The sequence below is a fragment of the Mustelus asterias genome, chromosome 1, assembly GCF_964213995.1.
Source record: "Mustelus asterias chromosome 1, sMusAst1.hap1.1, whole genome shotgun sequence".
Taxonomy (NCBI): Eukaryota; Metazoa; Chordata; class Chondrichthyes; order Carcharhiniformes; family Triakidae; genus Mustelus; species Mustelus asterias.
The window spans coordinates 90,550,411-90,573,456 of NC_135801.1; the positions used below are offsets into that span (position 1 = coordinate 90,550,411).

The 23,046-nt window shown below is 40.7% G+C and overlaps 1 protein-coding gene across 4 annotated transcripts in view; it reads left to right on the forward strand.

The window, feature by feature from the left end:
- LOC144495228 (uncharacterized) overlaps positions 1-22,778 on the forward strand; it is a 98,019-nt gene extending 75,241 nt beyond the window's left edge. For all 4 annotated transcript variants that reach the window (XM_078215307.1, XM_078215299.1, XM_078215311.1 and 1 more), the window contains 6 exons: positions 127-219; positions 7,906-8,024; positions 11,339-11,474; positions 12,872-12,954; positions 14,873-15,020; positions 20,860-22,778. In XM_078215307.1, the coding sequence (XP_078071433.1) occupies positions 127-219; positions 7,906-8,024; positions 11,339-11,474; positions 12,872-12,954; positions 14,873-15,020; positions 20,860-20,898 (618 nt within the window). In that variant the 3' untranslated portion in view covers positions 20,899-22,778. The remainder of the gene's footprint in view (positions 1-126; positions 220-7,905; positions 8,025-11,338; positions 11,475-12,871; positions 12,955-14,872; positions 15,021-20,859) is intronic.
- Positions 22,779-23,046: the final 268 nt, after the last annotated feature.

The window sequence follows — 23,046 nt, forward strand, 5'->3', positions numbered from 1 at the left end:
CCAGGCATATGGGGAGTGGATGAAAAATTGGAGTTGAGGCAGAAGATCAGCCATGATCATATTGAATGGCAGAGCAGGTCAGTATAGTGTACAACCCAACATGTGATTACTCTTATTTCTTTACAGTTAAAGCTATATGACATCGCATATGGATACCTCCAGATGCCTGACTTCAAAGACTTCTTGGATGAAACTAGAAAAATTATGGATCAGTACAAGGTATTTATGCTTGCATTCTAATTTTTTTTTGTGTTGTAGGAGTAGGCCATTTGGCCCTTTGAGCCTGCTCTGCTATTTATTAAGATCATGGCTGATTATCCAACTCAATAGCCTGATCCCAAATCCACCCCACTAAATATCCTTTGATCCCTTTTGCCCCAAGAGCTATATCTAACTCCTTTTTGAAAACATACAATATTTTGGTCTCAACTACTTTCTGTGGTAGTAAATTCCACAGACTTGCCACTCTCTGGGTGAAGAAATTTCATAGAATCCCTAGATATAGAAAGGCATTTGGCCCATTGAGTCTGCACCAACTCTCTGAAAGAGCACTGTACCTCTGCCCCATCCTAACCCATAACCCCGTGCATTGATCATGGCCAATCCACCCTAACTGCACATCTTTGGACTCTGGGAGGAAACCGGAGCACCTGGAGGAAACCCAACCAGACACGGGGAGAATGTGCAAATTGCGCACAGAGAGTCACCCAAAGCTGGAACATACAATGTTTTGGTCTCAACTACTTTCTGTGGTAGCAAATTCCACAGACTTACCACTCTCAAGGTGAAGAAATTTCATAGAATCCTTAGAGATAGAGGGGCATTCGGCCTGGCGCTGTGAGGCAGCAGTGCTAACCACTGCCGTCCAATTTCTCATCTCAGTCCTAAAATTTTTACCCCTTATCCTTAGACTATGACCCTTGATTCTGGACTCCTCCACCATCGGGAACATCCTTCTGCATCTGCCCTGTCTAGTCCTGTTAGAATTTTATAGGCTTCTATGAGATACCCCCTCATTTTTCTGAATTGCAGTGAATATAGTCCTAACCAACTCAATCTTTTCTCATATGGCAGTCTCGCCATCCCACAAATCAGTCTAGTAAATCTTTGCCGCACTCCATCTACACCAAGAACATCCTTCCTCAGATAAGGAGACCAAAATTGCACACAATACTCCCAGGGTGCCTCACCAAGGCCCTATATAATTATAGCAAGGTATCCCTGCTCCTGTACTTGAATCCTCTCGCTATGGGCCGAAGGGCCTGTTCTTGTGCTGTATTGTTCTTTGTCTTGTTGAAGTTGTACAAGACATTGGTGAGGCCATACTTGGAATACTGTGTACAGTTCTGGTCACCCTATTGTAGAAAGGATATTATTAAACTAGAAAGAGTGCAGAAAAGATTTACTAGGATGCTACCGGGACTTGATGGTTTGAGTTATAAGGAGAGGCTGGATAGACTGAGACTTTTTTCTCTGGAGCGTAGAAAGCTGAGGGGTGATCTTATAGAGGCCTACAAATAATGAGGGACACAGATCAGCTAGATAGTCAATATCTTTTCCCAAAGATAGGGGAGTCTAAAACTAGAGGGCGTCGGTTTAAGGTGAGAGAGGAGAGATACAAAAGTGTCCAGAGGGGCAATTTTTTCACACAGAGGGTGGTGAGTGTCTGGAACAAGCTGCCAGGGGTAGTAGTAGAGGGGGGTACAATTTGGTGTTTTAAAAAGCATTCAGACAGTTACATGGGTAAGATGTGTATAGAGGGATTTGGGCCAAATGCGGACAATTGGGATTCGCTTAGGGGTTTTAAAAAAAAAGGGCGGCATGGACAAGTTCGGCTGAAGGGCCTGTTTCCATGCTGTAAACCTCTATGGCTCTATGAAGGCCAACATACAATTTGGTTTTTTTTACTGCCTGCTGCACCTGCATGCTTACCTTCAGTGACTGGTGTACGAGGACACCCAGGCCTCATTACACATTCCCCTCTCTCAATTTGTAGCCACTCAAATAATAATCTGCCTTCCTGCTTTTGCTACTGAAGTGGATAACCTCACATTTAGTCACATTATACTTCATCTGCCATGCATTTGCCCATTCACTCAGCTTGTCCAGATCATATTGAAGCATTTCTGCATCCTCTTCACAGCTTACTCTCTCACCCAGCTTTGTGTCATCTGCAAATTTGGAGATACTGCATTTAGTTCCCTCATATATTAATATATATTGTGAATAGCTGGGTTCCTAGCACTGATCCCTGCAGTACCCCACCAGTCATTGCCTGCCATTTGAAAAAGATTCATTTATTTCTACTCTTTGTTTTCTGTCTGCCAACGAGTTTTCAATCCATCTCAATATACGATCTCCTATACTTCAATTTTACACGCAAATCTCTTGCATGAAACTTTGTCGAAAGGCTTCTGAAAGTCCAAGTAAACCACATCCACCGGCTGCCCCTCATTTGTCAGGCATGAGTTTCCTTTCATAAATCCAAGCTGACTCTGTCTGATTCTCCCACTGTTTTCCAAGTGTTCTGCTATAAAATCTTTGATAATGGACTCTTAAAATTTTCTGAACTAACAATGTCAGGCTGACTGGTCCATAATTCCCTGGTTTCTCTCTTATCTTCCTTTGTAAATAGTGGTGTTACATCAGTTACCCTGCAATCTGTAGGAACTATTCTAGAGTCTATAAAATCTTGGAAGATGACCATCAATGCAGCCACTATTTCTAGGACTACGTTGTTAAGTTCTCTGGGATGTAGAGGATCAGGCCCTGGGGATTTATTGGCCTTTAATTCCATCAGTTCCTCCCTCTCTCTAAACCCTGTGTTCCCTGACATTTCTGGTATGATATTTGTGTCCTCTTTTGTGAAGACAGAACCAAAGAAAATATTTAGTTGGTCAGTCATTTCTTTGCTCCCATTATACATTCCCCTGTTTCTTACTGTCAGGGTTGTCTTCACCGATCTTTTTCTCAGCACATACCGATAGAAACTTTTACGGTCAGTTATTTGTGTTTCCTGCAAGCTTACCCTCATACTCTATTTTCCCCTTCTTAATCAATCCCTTGGTCCTCTTTGCTGAAATCTAAACTGCTCCCAATCCCTCCAGTCTGTTGGGTTTTTTCTGGCCAATTTGTATGCCTCTTCCTTGGATATAATAATATCTCTAAATTCTTTTGTAAGCCATGGTTTGGCCACCTTTCCCATTTTACTTTTGCGCCAGACAGGAATAAACAATTGTTGCAATTCACCCATGTGGTCTTTGAATGTTTGCCATTGCCCATCCACTGTTGTCCCTTTAAGTAACATTTCCCAATCCATTGTCGCCAACTCACAACTCATATCATCAGAGTTTCCTTTATTAAGATTCAGGACCCTATTTTCAGAATCAACTACGTCACTCTTCATCTTGATGAAGAATTCTAAAGGTAAAGTTGCCATTATCCCAGATGGCTGGCGGTGATTTAACCTGAGGATCACCACACCTCAGGTGAGGGGCAAGGTTGAGAAGCTGGATAAATGTGAACTTGTTCACTTTAGCAGGAAGAATAGGAAAGAGGTATGCTATTTGAATAATCTCAACCAGTATGGGAATTGAACCCACGCTGTTGGCTTCTCTCTGCATCACTAACCAGCCGTCCAGCCAACTGAGCTGAATGGACCCCAACCAAAGCTGAAACTGACCGAAGAATTCGGTCATATTATGGTCACTCATCGCCAAAGAATCTTGCACAACGGGGTTGCTAGTTATTCATTTCTGATAACACCACACCAGTCTAGGATGGTCTGTTCTCTAGTTGGTTCCTCAATGTATTGGTCCAGAAAACTATCCCATATACATTCCAGGAATTCCTCTACAGTATTGTGACTAATTTGATTTGTCCAATCTATATGCAGATTTAAAGTCACCTATAATTACAAATGTTCCTTAATTGCATGCATCTCTAATTTCATGTTTAATGCCATCCCCAACATCACCAGTACATTTTGGGGGTCTATGTACAACTCCCATGAATTTTTTTTGCCCCTTGGTGTTTCTCAACTCTATTCGTATAGATTCCACATCATCGCAGCTAATAACTTTCCTCAGTAATGCGTTAATTTCCTCTTTAACTAGTAATGCAACTCCACCACCATTTCCTTTTTGTCTGTTCTTCCTAATACTGAATAGCCCTGGATGCTCATTTTCCATTCCTGATCTCTCTGCAACCATGGTCCCCGTAATCTGGACTAAATTGTACCCATTTACATTTGTTGCGCGATTAATTCATCCATTTTATTGTGAATGCTCTGCATGTCTTAAGGCTTGTCTTTTTAATATTACTTGTTCTGTTCCCAAGATTGTTCACTGTGGCCCTGTTTGATTTTGGCCCTTGATTTCTCTGCCTATCACTTTGTTTATTCCCCTCACTGTCGTTTGTTCTTGTCCTTGATTCCCCATCCTCTGACTCATTGATAAATTCCTATGCCCCTATGTTCCCAGTTGTCAAAGAATGTCGAGATTCTGCAAAAGGGTATAGATTTTTTAAGTGAGTGGGCAAAATATTGGCAGATGGAATATAATGTGGATAAATATGAACTTGTTCACACTTTAGCAGGAAGAATAGAAAAACAGTGTGCTATTTGAATAGAGAAAGATTACAGAACTCAGTGGTACAGAGGGATCTGGGTGTCCTGGCACATGAATCACAACAGCAAATGATTAGGAAGGAAAGCAGAATGTTGGCATTTATTACAAGAGGAATGAAATATAAAGGTAGGGAAGTTTTAATACAGCTGTACAGGGCTCTGGTGAGACTGCATCTGGAGTATTGTGTACAGTAATCGCTGTAGGAGCAGTTCATAGAAGGTTTATTGGACTCATTCCTGGGTTGAAGGGGTTGTCTTATGAAGAAAGGCCTATACTATTTGGAGTTTAAAAGAATGACAGGTGATCTTATTGAAAAATATAAGATCTTGAGGGAACTTGATTGGGTGGATACCTGGAAGATGTTTCCTTTTGTGGGGGAGTTTAAAACTAAGACATTTCCTTTTAAGACAGACATTAGGAATTCTCTTCCCAGAAAGTGGCGGAGGCTGAGTTTTTACATTTATTCAAGGGCGAGTTGGAGAGATTTTGTTGGTCAAGGGAGTCCTGGTTATGGGGAGAGGAGGGGGTGGGGGGCAGGGCAGAATAATGGAGCTCACCACAACCAGATCAACCATGGTCTTAGTGAGTTGTTGAGGAGACGCAAAGAGCCAAATGGCCCAATCCTACTCTTATGTTCATATGTGTGTAAGGGAGTCACACCAGGCATTATGATGGTATCCATTTGCTACAATGCATATGAATACTAAACAGTGAAGCAGCATGCAATGGCAAATCTAAGCAACTCTGCAACAATCAGTGAGATAATAGCTGTGTAACTCAGTTGTGAAAATTGGTGGACAAGTAAAGAACTAATGGGAGGAGTAGGCTCCATGAACACCCTATCCTTAATGGCAGAACCCAGCATGAGTGTGCAAAATACAAGGTTGAAACATTTTCAAACATATTTAACCAGAGGTACTGAGTGGATAATCTATTCAGCCTCTTCCTGAGGTTTCCAGCATCACAGAAGCCAATCTTTAACCATTTAAATTCACTTTATGGATGTCAAGACGTGTCTGAGTGCATTGTATAAAGGCTATGCCCAACACCATCCGAAAACTTGTGCTTCAGAACTAGTTATGTCTCTAGCCAAGCTGTTTCTTTCTGTTCACAAGAAGCAGGACACATCCAGTCTGGTGAGGTACGACCTTGTCAGTCGCCTGTCTGACATCAACAAAGTAATGCAGGGTATCATTGACATAAGGCAGCATTTACCCACCAATACTCAGCTTAGATTTTGCCTGGGGCACTCAGCTCCAGACTCCATTCCAGCCTTAGTCCAAATCTGGAAAAAGAGCTGAATCCCGGAGGTTAGGTGGGAATGGCTGCCATTGACATCAAGTCAGCGTTTGACAGAGTGGCATCATGGCGAACCAGTAAACTGAAGTTAATGGGAATCGGGAGAAAGCTTTTCACTGATTGGAATCATACCTAGCATAAGATAATTGTGATTGTGAAGCCAGTCATCTCAGTTCTGGCAGACTGCTGCAAGAGTTCCTCAGGATAGTATCCTAGGCCCATCTTCAGTTGCTTCACCAGTGACCTCTCTCCAAGCTTATGATTGCTTAATTTTCAGCTCCATTTGGAACTCCTCAGATAATGAAACAGTCTGTGCCTGAATTCAGCAAGCCTTGAATAATATTTAGGCTTGTCTGAAAAATTCTCCTGCCACACAATGACCTTCTCCAAAGCGTGAGTGTCTAACCGCCTCCCTGTGCCATTCAATAGCATTACCATTGTTAAATCAACCCTGCCCCTCCCCCCCCCCCCCCCCCCCCCCGCATCAATATCCTGGAGGATATCATTTACCAGAAATATAACAGAATTAATCATAGAAGTACTGTGGCTACAAGAGCAGGTCACAGGATGGGTATTTAGTGCTGACTCTCCAAACTGTTTACCACTAACAATGCACAAGGTGGGAATGGGATGGAATTCTGTCTCCTTGTGTGGATCGGTGTTGCTCCCAACAACACTCATTCAGCATCATCAAGGAGAAAGCAGCCTGCTGGATTGTTAGCAATGTGCCATCTAAACTGCATGGCAACCAATATGGTTGGCAATTGGGTGACATGGTGGCAGTGGTTAGCATTGTTGCCTCACGATTCCAGCCAAGGTGTCTGTATGGAGTTTGTATGTTCTTCCCGTATCTGCGTGGGTTTCATCTGGGTGCCCTGGTTCCCTCCCAAGGTGGGCCTGGGTAAGATGCTCTTTCGGAGAGCTGGTGCAGACTTGATGGGCTGAATGACCTCCTTCTGCGCTGTAGGGATTGTATGATTCCAGGCTGGTTGTGCATAAACCAGTCTCTTTACCACATGTGCCTGGCGGTGCAAAACAAAATAAGAGGCCGTGCAATTAATTGCCTGTGCACTTGAAACAAGATTGCAGGGAATGTTGATTGGCACCATATTCACTACTTTAAACGTTCACTTCCTTCACCTTGCAATATATATCATCGTAAGATACATTGCAGCAACTTATCTACTTCTTCAGCAGCACCTCCCAAAACTTCAATCTCTACTCTCTACAAGAAAAAAGGCAGCAAGCATACTGCTGTTCCTCAAGTCACGTGCCATCCTGACTTGGACATACAATTCCATTCCTTTATCATCACTAGGTCAAAATCCTGGAATTCTTTACTGAACAGCACTGTACTTTCTCCGTACACACTGCAGTGGTTCTAGAAGGCAGCTCACTGCCACTTTTCTTGAGGGTAATTAGAAACGATGAAGAAATGCTGGCTTCTCCAGAGACCCTGACATCCATGAATGAATTTTTTTAAAAAGTGATGTGACTTTGCTTTCCCCCAAATGTTCCCATGCCGTGGCTTCCATTTGACCTGCATTTCCATCCTTTCCATCCACAAATGATCTATTATGATCGAAAGACACTTCTCATATACATCCAATTTCTGGCCAACTACTTTGCCTGATCTAGTTCATTCACTGGCACAGCACAAATGGATTAGCACTATACAAATGTTGACATCATGTCAAAAAAAGGAACAAATGACTAGTTCCTCCAGACTTCCTATATTAGTTCAACATTAGAAAAGATCATAATGTCTATTAGGCCTGTCCTAACCAGCCGACAGCCCAACCTTGTATCCACAAACCACCTGGCAACGCTTGCAGCAACAGGAAAATCTGTCTATTTTCCAACAATGGTGCAGTGTATATTCTAGATGTTTCTATTCTTATTTCAACAGTCAAGAGTATTTGTTTTAACTATTACCATATAATTTCTCAGAAATTGTTCAGGCTCTTTTAACCTACAGGAATGTGCCATTCAAAATCTTAGTGATTTTCTTGCCGAACATTTTGAAAAAGACAGTGACAAAATGCAGAGTTTTGTACGGTTGGTAACTGAAAAGGAATTGGATGCTGCTATTGGCTGGTAAGTGCAATCAAAAGGAGTTTTTAAAAAACTGTAAATTTAGAATTAAAGACATTTCAAACACCATCTCTTTGATGGTGAAATTACCACTCGTTCTGATATTTTCCTGCTCTTCCTCTTATTAAAGGACAGGGCAGAGATGATGGGGATGGTTCCCCTTTTTTCTGCATGATGACAGTAATAATGTATCCCACTGTCGATACCATAGGTTGGAGCCAATGTAATTGAAACACAATTGGGGGATGATTGATATCCCATCAACATTCCAGTTATGATTAGCTCACTGAAAGAACGATTTCCCATTGTCATGGGGCCAACAGGTCGCGTAGCCGCTGTCCTTTAAATCTCTCCCATTGAAATGGTGAGGAGCAAAAACTTTTTATCGGGAAACCCAAATGGCATTAAGTAATTTCCCAGTAATATTGTGTGTGTCTGTATGCCCAGAAGCCACTACACAAGTCACCTGACTTTCCAGAATCCATTTTGTGAAGGTACAGTGTCCATTATTCTATGTTGCTTTCTTTTTAAAAGTAAAACTCCATTTCTCAATTAGCTTTACAGACATGTAGTGACGGCCACAGACTGATGCTTTGTTGCCAAGGAAAGACATTTTCAGAATGTCTTTTCAACCAAAGAGCTGTAATGTTTTACAGAGCGCATGATTTTCCTAAGGTGCCAGGAGTTGTAGTTGGTACTGTCCCTTTAAGAAATATATTTATATCAAGTTTCTTACCAGGGATATGTTTAGAATTCAGATCTGTTTTTCAGGATGCTGATTTGTCTAGGAAAACCTTTAAATTAGTTGCTGGGAAAACAAGATAAGTACTCATTTTAGACATGGAGTATTTGTTTAAGCAGAGCTAATGCATTTGAGTTTACTTATGTTCCCCCTGGGATTTCAGAGTAGAGTTTTGATCAGGCTGATTGATAGGAGTCATGTGCTTAATGGGAGGAGCTAAGCTTGCAGGAAAGAAATACTTTTGCAGTTCCATTTTAAAATACAAGGAGTTGCTGCCTGCGTTGCCTGAAGAAATCCTGTCTGTCTCTCTCAAAAACCTTTCTGAAAGCGCCAAAGCCCGGTAAAATAACTCGCACCAAGTATGCCTGTGATTTGCTAACTAAATTAAAGAGGGGGTTTAAGTCTATAAGAGGAATGTTGCTTGAATTGGAACTTATAGCAATAGGCTAGCAGTTAAGACTTGTATCTTGTCATGTTTGATAATTGTTCATTTGTTAAAGGTTAAGCTAATTCATCTGTTATAGTTAAACTGTGTTGTTGAATAAAATTTGTTGTAATATAAGCTTCCCAGTTTGTCAGTAGACATCTTATCCTCATACTAATGCCAAAATAGAAATTGTTGGGATCTATTCTGGCTTCATAATATCCCTTGAGTTTCTGATCTGGTATCCTAACACGTGCAAACCATTCAGGTCCTATCTCTTAATCTGTTAAATGATGCAATCAAAAAAAATTACATTCTCTGAATGTGCATCTCTTTTGTGACAAACAGCACAGCATTCTATATGTAAGTGGTTGGTTTACTGCTGATGCCCTGGTGCTTTAGCACAATCAGCACTCGCCCGTCAGTAATCTGTCATCCAAGTATCTCAATGCATGGTAGACAACATAGGCTGCCTCCCATCACTTTGATCTGTAAAACCTGAGCAGATGCCTTCAACAACTGTGCTGCTACACATCTGTGAAGGCAGTCTTGATATCAATGTATTCATTGATCACACCAGTAAAAGAAAACCAAAAACTTCAGGTTTCTCTTCCCCTCCTTGCTCCCTTATCCTCCTCACTTCACCCAGTGCAGTTTTTTCATTCCCACTATTTATACCCCCAGCTGCACCTTTCTGGACTGATGTGTAGGAGAGGTTGACATAGGTCAGAAGGTCAGGAACCTGAGGCATTCACAGTGAAAGGAGTTACCCCAAAGCCAATGAATCATAGAATCCTACAATGCAGAAAGAAGCCATTCGGCCCATCGTGTCTGCACCGACCACAATCCCACCCAAGCTCTATCCCCATAACCCCATGCATTTATCCTAGCTAGTCCCCCTGACACTAAGGGGTAATTTAGCAGGGCCAATCCACCTAACCTGCACATCTTTGAACTGTGAGAGGAAACCAGAGCACCCGGAAGAAACCCATGCAGACACGGGGAGAATGTGCAAACTCCACACAGACAGTGATCCAAGCCGGGAATCAAAACTGGGTCCCTGGCACAGAGGAGGCAGTGCTAGCCACTGTGCCACCCTGTATGGCTTGTATCATGGTTTGATACATCTTCCTGATCGTGTTTTAACAGCCGGATGCTGATTCAGTAGCTGGTAAGCTGGTCTAGTGCAGGCAAGCTCTCTCCTTATTTTTAAATTTGGCCCTCTGTGTGCCTTATCAGGAGTTTCATCACCTTTTTCTGAAAAACTTAAAAAAGTTAAGAGGACCAGCCCTTTGACTTGACTCTCCTGGCCTTTACATGTTGTCTTCTCCTGAAAGAGGTTGCAGAAGCAAGAAGCATTTATAGAACACTTCTAATGCACTCAAGTTATCTAAGGTTAGGTTGGTGCATTGGCCATACTAAATTCTCCCTCAATGTACCCAAACAGGTGCCGGAGTGTGGCGACTCGGGGATTTTCACAGTAACTTCATTGCAGTGTTAAATGTAAACCTATTTGTGACAAATAAATAAACTTCAATTGGCTGTTAAGTACTTTGAAATAAAGCTATAATTGGATTGTATAAAACACAACAGACAATTTGCTAACATCATGGTCCTCGAAACAGCAATGAGATAAACGAACTGATAATCTTTTATCGTGGTGTTGGTCAGTTTGTGACTAGAATAAACAAATTGACAGTAAATTGACATTAATTTTCAGTGGGCTGGCTTGGGATGTGGGACATGCAAGATGAGATTTGAGCCATTTTCACTTCCACTCCTCCTTTGAGCAAAGTACAATAGTCTCCTGCCTGAAAATAGTACATATGATGTCAGGGCCAGTAACAAAGTGAGAATTGATTGAGGAACAATAGAAGAAAAAAGAAATGTTGGAAGAAAATGTTGTGCACATTTATATTAATGGAGTGTGTTTCCACAAATCGTTAATGAGGAGCATCGATATCATAATTTCAAATCTCAATGTGGAAGTAGAACTAACTGGTTTCTACATTTATAATACGTGACAAACAGTGAGTCAATTGATGCCTAGAGAAATGTTAAATTGTTCAATTTTCTGCTGATCTATTCCATATTTCTTTTTTAGCAACTCCTGAACTTGTATACTCTGTATCATAAACATTCTTTTCAAAGGTACATGGGCAAGAAAAGACTTCCATTTACTGAAAGAAAGCTACGCAAATTGTTCAAAGAAGCACTTGTAGAATCTCTGAAATATTTTTTAGTGAAAATTTATGATATGCAAAATATTGAAGAAATGAAGAGAAAGGTATTTAGTTTTATTTTGCACGTATTGAATGTATTAGCACATGAAAATCTGTTTCCATTATTTCACTTTATGTATCCATTATAAATTCCATATTTGTTAACATTTCCAAATCTCCAGTTTTGCTATGAATAATTTGTGCATTTATTCAATCCTTACTTCCATTTTTTTGGAACTTTAACCAAGATATTGCTTTTCCTAGTTTTCTCATTTATCGCTTTGCTTCTACAGCATGTTTTTTTAAAGTCTACTTCAAAATTTCTCTTTCCCTCTTTTTTTTGTAGATCTAATCCTCTCCTAAAGCCCAAAATGACCCCCCCCCCCTTGTCCTCCATCCTGAGCAAGAAACCGAGGCCAGTCTTTTTCTTAGTTATAAGTTTATTTTAAATTCTGACACTGCATAGTCACAAACTGTTGATCCTGGCCTTATTCACTTGTGATCAGTTACTCACCCAGTATTCCCTCTATACATTGCTCCAGAGGATGTACATTTGAGCTGGCGCCTAGCTGCTTCAAGGTGATGTTCATCTTGCAGAACACTGATGAGAACTGGATTCCTTCATCTGGGATAATACCCTTTTTGTAAAATAGGCACAGGATGAACTCATGGGTATTGCTCTGCAGGGTCATGTTAAACTTCTTGCAGCCAGCTGGTAAAGCTGGAGACCAAAAGCCATTCTTTACTCCGTTTCAGATTTATTCACAATATGAGACACTATAAATGTCTAGCTTCTAACTGATAACTAATGAACAAATAAACGAATTAACTAATTGAAAACCTCTTAATTATCTAATAATTCCCTCCACCAAGTGTATACACTTAACCTGAATTCATACAATTAATAGTGGAGGCTGAATCATTGAATATTTTCAAGACTTGATCAACAAGTGCAGGCAGTAAAGTGGAGTTATGGCCTAATCAGATCAGGTATGATCTTATTGAATGGTCAAGCAGGCTTGATAGGCTGAATGGACGATTCCCATTCCGCTTATGATTTTTTGATTGTCAGTGAGGTGAAATCTTTAGTAGAGGAAAGTCTCTGAATAGTTTCTTTTGAACAGTATGCTCCATTGGAACCCCAACGGCACGGTGGCACAGTGGTTAGCACTGCTGCCTTACAGCGCCAGGGACCCGGGTTCGACTCCTGGCTTGGGTCACTGTCTGTGTGGAGTTTGCACATTCTCCTCGTGTCTGCGTGGGTTTCCTCCCACAGTCCAAAGGTGTGCGGGTTAGTTGGATTGGCCATGCTAAATTGTCCCTTAGTGTCAGGGGGACGAGCTCGGGTAAATGCATGGGGTTATGGGGATAGGGCCTGGATGGGATTGTGGTCGGTGCAGTCTTGATGGGCTGAATGGCCTCCTTCTGCAGTGTAGGATTCTAACTCTTACTGTTTACATAGGTGTCCAAAGACCTTAAGACAACTACATCAAAAGTACTCAAAAACTTTGAGTCCAAGCTTGAATACGATCTTCATGATACAAGGTAAAAATCTAAAACCACAAGGTAAATATATTGAAAGCTATTTTGCACTCCTTACCTCATTCATTTTAAAAACTCACCCTGAGCACTGCCTTCAACCATCCCTTACATTACCAGATTTTCACAGGAAAGCTCTGCTCCCTGTATTGAGTCTCACATATTTGCAGCACAGCTTGGAGAATCTGGCACCTAGGTCAGCATATTGAGATTGCAGGTATTTTTCAGGCATTAAAACTAATGGATGCAAAATTACGATGGTTAACTTTTCATTATAGCGTCTTTGGAATTTGCTTCCAAAGAGAGAAGTGGAAGTTATGTCATTAAATATATCCAAGGCTGAATTAGATAGATTTTTGTTCTACAAGGGAGTCGGGGATTATGGGGCGAAGGCAGGAAAGTGCAGCTGTCATGTTTAGATCAACCATGAAGTTATTGAATGGGGGAGTAGGCTTAATGGGCCTAATGAGCTATGCCTGTTCCGATTCATGATTCTTGAATCTTGTCAATCAAAAATGATATAAATCTTTAGAATTCTCTCCTGGTGAGGAACAGTGCTGAAAATGGCTATATAGTCGTTTCTAATTGACAATGTAAAGCTAAAATCAATCTATTGAATCAAACTTTTCATATATTAAGTTTAAATACTAATGTGTACCCCCAAGTAATTATAAAAAAAATTATGGTCTTCACGGGACCAAAGTCATCTCTCAGGGCTTGCATACCTTTTCTGTGTATGAATAATGGAATTAGAAATTCTTATCACGATTTATTTCCATGGGAGTGGAAAGATTGCGGAATAAGAATGTAACTTGTGGCTAAAATGCTGAAGCATAGATTATGTAAATGTAACCAAATCATGTTCAATTAAGGTCATATTTTATACTTCACTCAAAAAAGTGTCCCTTTCTACCATTACTAAAATCCCACTGAAAAGTGGCAGATTCTTGCTGTTTTCAAACATCTAATTACATTAATCACTTGTTTATTTATGGGAGCGACAAAAACAGCCATTCGTGATGCAGATGGAAAAATAAATTTGTAATGTTTCTCAGGGTTTTCCAGCTAGAGGGAGTGCAAAATTTATCAGCATTGGTTGAGCAGAAAGTTCATTTTTTTCCTATGAGCTTCATTGGGTGCTGGTGAACTATGTAACAAGGAAATGACAGAACCTTTCAGAAGATGGGTGGTCTTGATACAAAGGAGACAAGCATTTGTCTCAGATCAACCATGTTTTATTATGACACCGCTCATGAATGCATGTAGGGGAATACTTATGGGACTTTGAAGTATACTCCAGGTTGGTAGGATTATAAAATCAAAATACTGTGGATGCTGAAAAATGCTGGAAATACTCAGCAGGTCAGGCAGCAGCTGTGGAGAGAGAAACAAAGTTAACATTTTGAGTCCATATGACTGCTTCAGAGTTGAAATGTCAGCTCTGTTTCTCTCTCCACAGATGCTGCCAGACCTGTTGAGTTTTTTCAGCATTTTTTCTTTTTATTGACAATTTCAAAATACATATTTCAGATCTCATTGGCAAATGCTGCAGGCTATTCAGCTGAACAGAGAGCCATTGTTCTTGGTTAAACCCGTGAGAACCTCGTAATTATGGATGTTTCAAGATGGCAATACAAAAATTAAAAAATTTTTAAACCCAAAAAGTAAAACTTTGTTAATTCATTAGTTTGTTTGTAATTATGTATTTTCAAACGGAAATGGTGTCGCACTTTGTGCTCTGTGTTTTAAATAATTTTGCAAAAGAATCTGTCTTTTCACAAATCAAAAATAAATAACACATAACTTTCCAGCCCGGCTGGCCCAACTTAAGTTTAATCATCAACCATTATAATTAAATTGTGTCTGTGATGCTCTCCTTTTGTTGTGTAAAATGTGCTAACCATTAACTTCTCTTTGATTTTAGATGGAAGTCTTTCATGGGAAAGGTAAAGACTAGGGGCACAAATTCCAAGTCAAGAATATGGCAGCTGGTGACCTCATCCCTGAAGAACGAATTAAACAGAAAGGAAGTTGAAAATTTTAAGTCTAATGTCGAAGATATGATCAAAATGGTATGTAAAGAATTTAATGAGTTGAAATTTCCACATAATAAAAACACCTTTACTCTCATCAGCTGAGTGTGTGGTAATCAGGGAAACAAACATCAAACAATTTCATTTGGAATTATTTGTGCAATTGATTTGCTGATTGGCTGCAATCCTCACTTTCAAGTTAATTAATGCTTAATTAAAATCCCCATGTGACAGTTGAAGTAAGCATGTAAGCTACTTACTAATGTTTTCTTTTCCAAAAATATACATTCATAACATTTTAAAGTACATTACATAAAATGCAAAACAAATCAGTTACTTTCAATGTTGTAAGTTATTAACTACATTTACAATTAACACAGTTACAAGTTTCATTGCATGACAAACAAAAAGTCAGAGAGGTTTTGCCCTGTTTAAGGCCCCTTGATGTATTGTGGCTGCAAGGCCTTAGATGGTCACCTATCATCCTTTGGCTATCCACCACCATGTCGTCCTGGATCTTAAAATGTGCCTATCTGCAACACGTGGCCATGTATAACTCTTTGCCTTGGAACACCAAGTTTTTGTAAGACGAGTGAGAGTGTCTTTCACAATGTTGATGGTCCTCCAACAGTAGTTGATGTTTATATCGGAGGGCGTCCCTGAGAACAGCTCATAGAGCACAGAGCCCTGCGCCACAGTGATGATCAGGGTGTACCTCGACAAAAACCATTGAATCGCTTTCCAGACTTTCTTTGCAATGGCACATTCCAGAAGGAGGTAGACAAGAATCTCTTCATCCCTGCAACCATCTCAAGAGCAACTTGCTGAAACAGTGAGACTCTAGGCCTGCAGGAAGACTCTGACAAGGAGGGAGTTTCTCCCCAACTCAGCAAACGGTTCCATACAGCACACAAACAAGACAGGGAGAGAGACCATGCAGGCCTGACTCCAGATTTGATCGGAAAGCATTTGATTCCCATCTGTTGATTGAAATTGTACTACTGTTTGTGTAGAGCAGTTGGATCCAGAAAAAATCACCAGAAAGCTAAATGTAAATAAATTTGTAGCAGTTCAACAGTACAGTATGATTTTTAAGGAGAGAATGTGAGAAAAGGCTGCTTAAGAGTACAAGTTTTCACTCCAACTCGGAGAATGACAGACATTTGATTTCAAACTTCAAATTCCAGTGTCCATGATTTCAATTGCTGGGCCTATGCTCTGGAAATCCCTCCCTAAACCCCCTCCAACTTTCCTCTCCTCACTTAAGATCTTCCTTATAACCTTTCAACACTTTTCTGACTTATTTAATTATGTTACATTTACAAAGAGAATATAAATTAAATGCACAGCATAGAGATACTATTGATTTTTCTTTTGCATAACTGTGGGGATAGGCTATTTCTCTCCTGGAATGATCCCACTGACAAAGAATGGATCTTTTATAGTAAAACAAACTTTCTTTAATAACAGTTTAAATATAATTCAAACTAATGAATCAGCTTAACCTTTTACATTTGAACAATACTTAAAAATGAAAGAAAGCAACTTTACTTTCTAGCATATGACCGTTCCAGTTCCAAATAAGCCCCATTCATGCATAAATGGGGGGAGGGGAGCTAGAAGAGTTGACTGGGATCAAGGAACTAATTGATGGGGGGGAGGATGCAGGGGTAAGGGGAATTACAAAATTAATGGTAGAGGAGAGGGTGCAAGTGAATGAAGGCGGTAATTTAGATAAGGGAGTAGAGGGAGAGGGTGTTCGCGACTCATCAAAGCGGGTCCAGATAAAAGCTGGAATAAGGACACTTTGCCTGAATGCACGAAGCATTCGGAACAAGGTAAATGAGTTGATGGTGCAAATCAGCACAAGTGGGTACGATCTAGTGGCCATTACAGAAACGTGGCTGAAAGGTGACCAGGACTGGGAGATGAATATCCAGGGGTATCAGGCGTTTAGGAAGAATAGACAGGAAGGAAAAGGTGGTGGGGTCGCGCTATTAATAAGAGATAATATCAGGGTAGTACTGAGGGATGACATAGGCTCTGAGGAACAAAACGTGGAATCATTATGGGTAGAGATGAGGAATAGTAGAGGGAGAAAGACACTAGTAGGTGTGGTATATAGGCCCCCAAATAATAATGTTGAGGTAGGGAGGGCTATAAACAAGCAGATAAGGGATGCGTGTAAAAACGGAACGGCAATAATCATGGGGGACTTCAACATGCACATTGACTGGCAGACTCAAGTCGGTAAGGGTGGAATGGAGGAAGAGTTCTTAGAATGCTGTCGGGATAGTTTCCTTGAACAGCATGTTACGGAACCGACGAGGGAACGAGCTATTTTGGATCTGGTATTGTGTAACGAGGTAGGTAGAATTAAGGATCTTATTGTGAAGGACCCTCTTGGGTCTAGTGACCACAATATGGTCGAATTTCTGATTCAGATGGAAGAGGAGAAAGTTTGGTCCCAAACCAGTGTCCTCTGTTTGAACAGAGGGAAATATGATAGGATGAGGGATGAATTGGCTAAGGTAGACTGGGAGAGCAGGCTGGCAGGTAGGATAGCTGAGGAACAGTGGAGGATTTTTAAGGAGATCCTTTTCAGTTCTCAGCAAAAATATATTCCAGCAAAAAACAAGGATTGTAAGAAAAGGGAGAACCAGCCGTGGATAACGAAGGAAATAAAGGAGAGTATTAAAATAAAAACAGCTGCGTACAGAGTGGCCAAAAATAGTGGAGAAACAAGTGATTGGGAAAAATTTAAGAAACAACAAAGAGAGACTAAGAAAGCGATAAAGAAAGGAAGGATAGACTATGAAGCTAGGCTAGCAATTAATATAAAAAATGATAGTAAAAGTTTTTATAAATATATAAAAAGGAATAGAGTGGCTAGAGTGAATGTTGGACCCTTGGAGGACGAGAGGGGGGAGTTAATAGTGGGAAATGAGGATATGGCTGAGTCTTTAAATAAGTTTTTTGTGTCGGTCTTCACGGTGGAGGACACAAATAGTTTGCCAAATATTAACGATAGAGGGTTGGCAGCAGGAGAAATACTTAATACAATTAATGTTACCAGAGAGGCAGTGCTGGGTAGACTAATGGGACTGAAGGTGGACAAGTCCCCGGGTCCGGATGGAATGCATCCCAGGGTATTGAAAGAAATGTCAGAGGTAATAGTGGATGCGTTAGTGATTATTTATCAAAACTCGTTGCATTCTGGGGTAGTGCTGGTTGATTGGAAAACGGCTAATGTTACGCCGCTGTTTAAAAAAGGAAGGAGACAAAAGGCGGGTAACTATAGGCCGGTCAGCTTAACGTCTGTAGTAGGGAAAATGCTGGAATCCATTATTAAAGAGGAGATAGCAGGGCATCTGGATAGAAATGGTTCGATCAATCAGACGCAGCATGGATTCATGAGGGGAAAGTCGTGCTTGACGAACATGTTGGATTTTTATGAAGATGTGACTAGGGCGGTTGATGGAGGAGAACCGGTGGATGCGGTGTTTTTGGATTTCCAAAAGGCATTTGATAAGGTGCCCCATAAAAGGCTGCTGAAGAAGATTAGGGCACACGGAGTTGGGGGTAGTGTATTAAAGTGGATTGGGGACTGGCTATCTGACAGGAAGCAAAGAGTCGGAATAAATGGGTGTTTTTCCGGTTGGAGGAAGGTAACTAGTGGCGTGCCGCAGGGATCGGTACTCGGGCCGCAACTATTTACCATTTATATAGATGATCTGGAGGAGGGGACGGAGTGTAGGGTAACGAAGTTTGCAGACGACACAAAGATAAGTGGAAAAGTGAATCGTGTGGAGGACGGAGAAGATCTGCAGAGAGATTTGGACAGGCTGAGTGAGTGGGCGAGGATATGGCAAATGGAGTATAACGTTGATAAATGCGAGGTTATACACTTTGGAGGAAATAATAACAAATGGGATTACTATCTCAATGGAAACAAATTAAAACATGCTACCGTGCAAAGGGACCTGGGGGTCCTTGTGCATGAGACGCAAAAGCCCAGTCTGCAGGTACAACAGGTGATCAAGAAGGCAAATGGGATGTTGGCCGATATCGCGAGGGAGATAGAATATAAAAGCAGGGATGTCTTGATGCACCTGCACAGGGCATTGGTGAGGCCGCAGCTGGAATACTGTGTGCAGTATTGGTCCCCTTATATGAGGAAGGATATATTGGCATTGGAGGGAGTGCAGAGAAGGTTCACCAGGTTGATACCGGAGATGAGGGGTTTGGATTATGAGGAGAGGCTGAGGAGATTGGGTTTGTACTCGTTGGAGTTTAGAAGGATGAGGGGGGATCTTATGGAGACTTATAAGATAATGCGGGGGCTGGATGGGGTAGAGGCGGAGAGATTCTTTCCACTTAGTAAGGAAGTTAAAACTAGAGGGGACAGCCTCAAAATAAAGGGGGGTCGGTTTAAGACAGAGTTGAGGAGGAACTTCTTCTCCCAGAGGGTGGTGAATCTCTGGAATTCTCTGCCCACTGAGGTGGTGGAGGCTACCTCGCTGAATATGTTTAAAGCGCGGATGGATGGATTCCTGATCGGTAAGGGAATTAAGGGTTATGGGGATCAGGCGGGTAAGTGGTACTGATCCACGTCAGATCAGCCATGATCTTATTGAATGGCGGGGCAGGCTTGAGGGGCTAGATGGCCTACTCCTGCTCCTATTTCTTATGTTCTTATGTTCTAAATCAAATCCACTTTTAAATAAAAAGCTAGCAAACACAGGCATACTTGCTATAAATTATGTTAACAGTCTTGAAGCTCTCAGGGAGAGATTTTGTGGAAAGAGAGTGAGTTCTCAGGAACAGCTTGCACATGCCTCTGACTTTTAGCTCGACAGCAACTAAAACTGACTGTTTTCTGCTATAGACCTAGTTCCTATCATCACCACATCAGCACCTGATTGATAACTCATGATCCTTTCAAAATCCCCAGGGGAAATCTCCATCTATAAACAAAAATCCATTAGCTCTATCCTAAGTAAACACTGCATGGCTAAAATGAGTAGGTACCCTGCAGTTCCAGCATCAGAGTTGCATTCATTCCAGACATACCAACTATCTAGAATAAAGCTGAATTTTTAAACATTTCCCCTTAAATATAAAATATATATAGATTGCAGTACTATCCTCACACAAGAAAATGTTTTTATTATAGTAGTATGCAGGTTTTGGAATGCAGTGGCTGATTGCTAAAAGCCTCAAAAATATTGCTCAGGTGGTGGGATTCTTCTTTAAATTTGGTGAATCTTTTCCTGTCAGATTGAGCAAAATGACACAAAATATAGACTTACAGAAATAGGCTGAAGAAGAGTCATATTGGACTCCGAATGTTAACTCTGTTTCTGTCTCCACAGATCCCGCTAAAAGAGTATTTCCATTGATTTTCTCATTTTTATTTCCTATTTCCAGATCCGCAGTATTTTGGTTTTATTAAACAATAGCCATTCAGCGAAACTCCACATGTAGGATTTTGTACTCTACGGGAGCCTCCTTCCACCCGCCTATATTTAACTAATCTTACATATCATCTCCTTCTGGGATAGATGTTTCTAATAACATAGATTTTATATGTTAGGTTTTCCTGCTAGTTGACTTTTTTTATTTGTTATATATGAATGTCCATTTGTAACTGTCCTTGAGATGCATATACCCCAGGGTATATTTGATGAAATGAAAAATAATGAGTTATTGTTACATGATGAAAAATTATAGGTTGTGCATGCACACATTTTTAATTTGCTTTGCCAATTGATTTGGCTCCTGAAACTTCCTATCTCCATCATCTCTCTGATATCTGGATTGTGTGCTGAAGACTGTTCAGACTATTCTTACTGATGCATTGTATATTTATTTTCAGGTTGATGTTGCACTGAAGGATACAAGAACCACTTTTTGAGTCACATGTGGGATATGGGTGACCTTGGCGGAGCTGAATTTATTACCCATTGCAAGGTTTTCTGAGAAAGCAGTGATGTACCTTTTCTTTCAATAATGCACTGAACTCTTTGCCTATCTGATGTGCTGGAGTCCTTTTCTGGGATTTAAACCCAAAGTTATATGTAATCACTTGATATAAAAAGAACTTGAATTGTGGGTATTTCCTCCAGCTTTGCAATTTTTAACATTAGCTAGCTACAAGTACTATATATTGAAAGTACTTTATTTGCCATGTAGTGCTTTTGCTTCAGGATTAAATTTTTATATAAGAGATTGAAAGTATGCAGATTAGGGAGATAGGAGACTGCAAATTGCTCAATTCCTTACCGAACAATGATTTAATAACCATTTTTCATGCTTGGGATCAGAGAAGACAATTTACAGAGCTGCTACAATCTCTCTTATTTCTAAGGCCTGAATTTTCATGATGGTAAGGGCTCGAACACATCCCCACTGACTAACAGGGCCATTACCATTTTATATTCAATTCAGCATTCCGCCTTGGAAAGCTGTCAGCCAATCAGATTGGTTGATAGCTCTCCAGTCCCTCCAAGTACAATGCTGCAGTGGTCAGGCATCGTGCCTGAACCTAAGTCCTGGGACTTCAAGTAAAATCTGGAGACAATACACATCTCTTTAACTTGTGCTTAATGCTCCCTCCATTCACATTGTTTGTACCTTTAAGACTTGATTATCTGTAAAGACTGCATTCCAATCATTATTCTGTAAATTGAGTTTGTGTCTCTGTATGCCCTGTTTGTGAGCATTTCTCCACTCCACCTGACGAAAAGGGACAGCCTGTTCTGAAAGCTAGTGGCATTTGCTACCAAATAAACCTGTTGGACTGGTGTTGTTAAACTTCTTATTGTGTTTACCCCAGTCCAACACCGGCATCTCCACATCATGACTTCAAGTAAGTACAGGAGGCGGAACAGTAAGAAATGCCGAGCGGGGGGAATTGTTGATTCTTGGTATCAGGCGTGCACCCTTAAGTGGCTGCATAAGGGTCTTAACAGGGGCATGTGCGGGTTTCCCATCCAAGGCACTGCCTGCCTCACTGTAAAGTTGTGACTGGGCTGATGGGGTCTCAGAGGGAATCCTGTAGATGCAATTTTACACTCCCCCCACTTCAAAACTCAAGTGTAAAACTCTGGCCTATGTTTTATATTCTAAAGCTTGGTTAACTTGCTGTGGATGTATTTGTATTTTTATATTTTTCTTTTGGTCTTGATGAGAAAAGATTTTAACACTTTAATATAAAGCTCAGATAAAGCTCGGCATTTCAGATAAAGCTCGGCACAACATCGTGGGCCGAAGGGCCTGTTCTGTGCTGCACTGTTCTATATGTTATGCATTTTTAGTATATATAATGGACCAGCAACACATTATGAAATGTCTTTATTTTGATTTGTTATGGTGTTTAGATTTTAGAAAAAAAGGCTTGTGAAAAGACTACGATAACTGAGATACTCATTCTGGATTTGCAATTCAGGAGAAAAGAAGTTGTGTTGCAAGATCTTTCTCTGGACTTAATAAAGGAAATAACTAAGGGCAGGTTTCTACAATCTCATTCGCCCCACTCCTGCTGCCAGTGAGAATGGAGAATTTGGTGCTCAGCCAAAACTCCATTCACTGCAGCAGCACCGGAGAATCCCAGCCGTGGACAAGGCTCTGGTGTAAATTTCTGTCGATTTTATATATTTCTACTCAGGCATATTTCTTAATATAGAATGTTTATGGATTCATAGTTGAAATTGGGAAAAGTCATCTGTTTATCATTGTATTTTGGGCTTAATTCCCTTTTTGTTAACAATAAAAACAATTATTTACCTTGAGTGTAAATGTCTTCCTTTCATTTAGAAATTGAACAAGGCCATGTTATTCTGAACACATTTTTATATTTGCACACGGAATGTGGATAAATTTGGAAGCCTGGCTTTCCTGCCAATTTCTAATTACCCTGTATCAGTGATGGGTCGCCATTTCCTTGAATTGTTGCAGTCTTTGTGGTGATGGTGTTCGCACAATGATTTATATGGGGGGGATTCAAAAATTGAGCCAGTGAATTTGAAGGAACAATGGTAAAAGGGAGGCGGTGGCGTAGTTG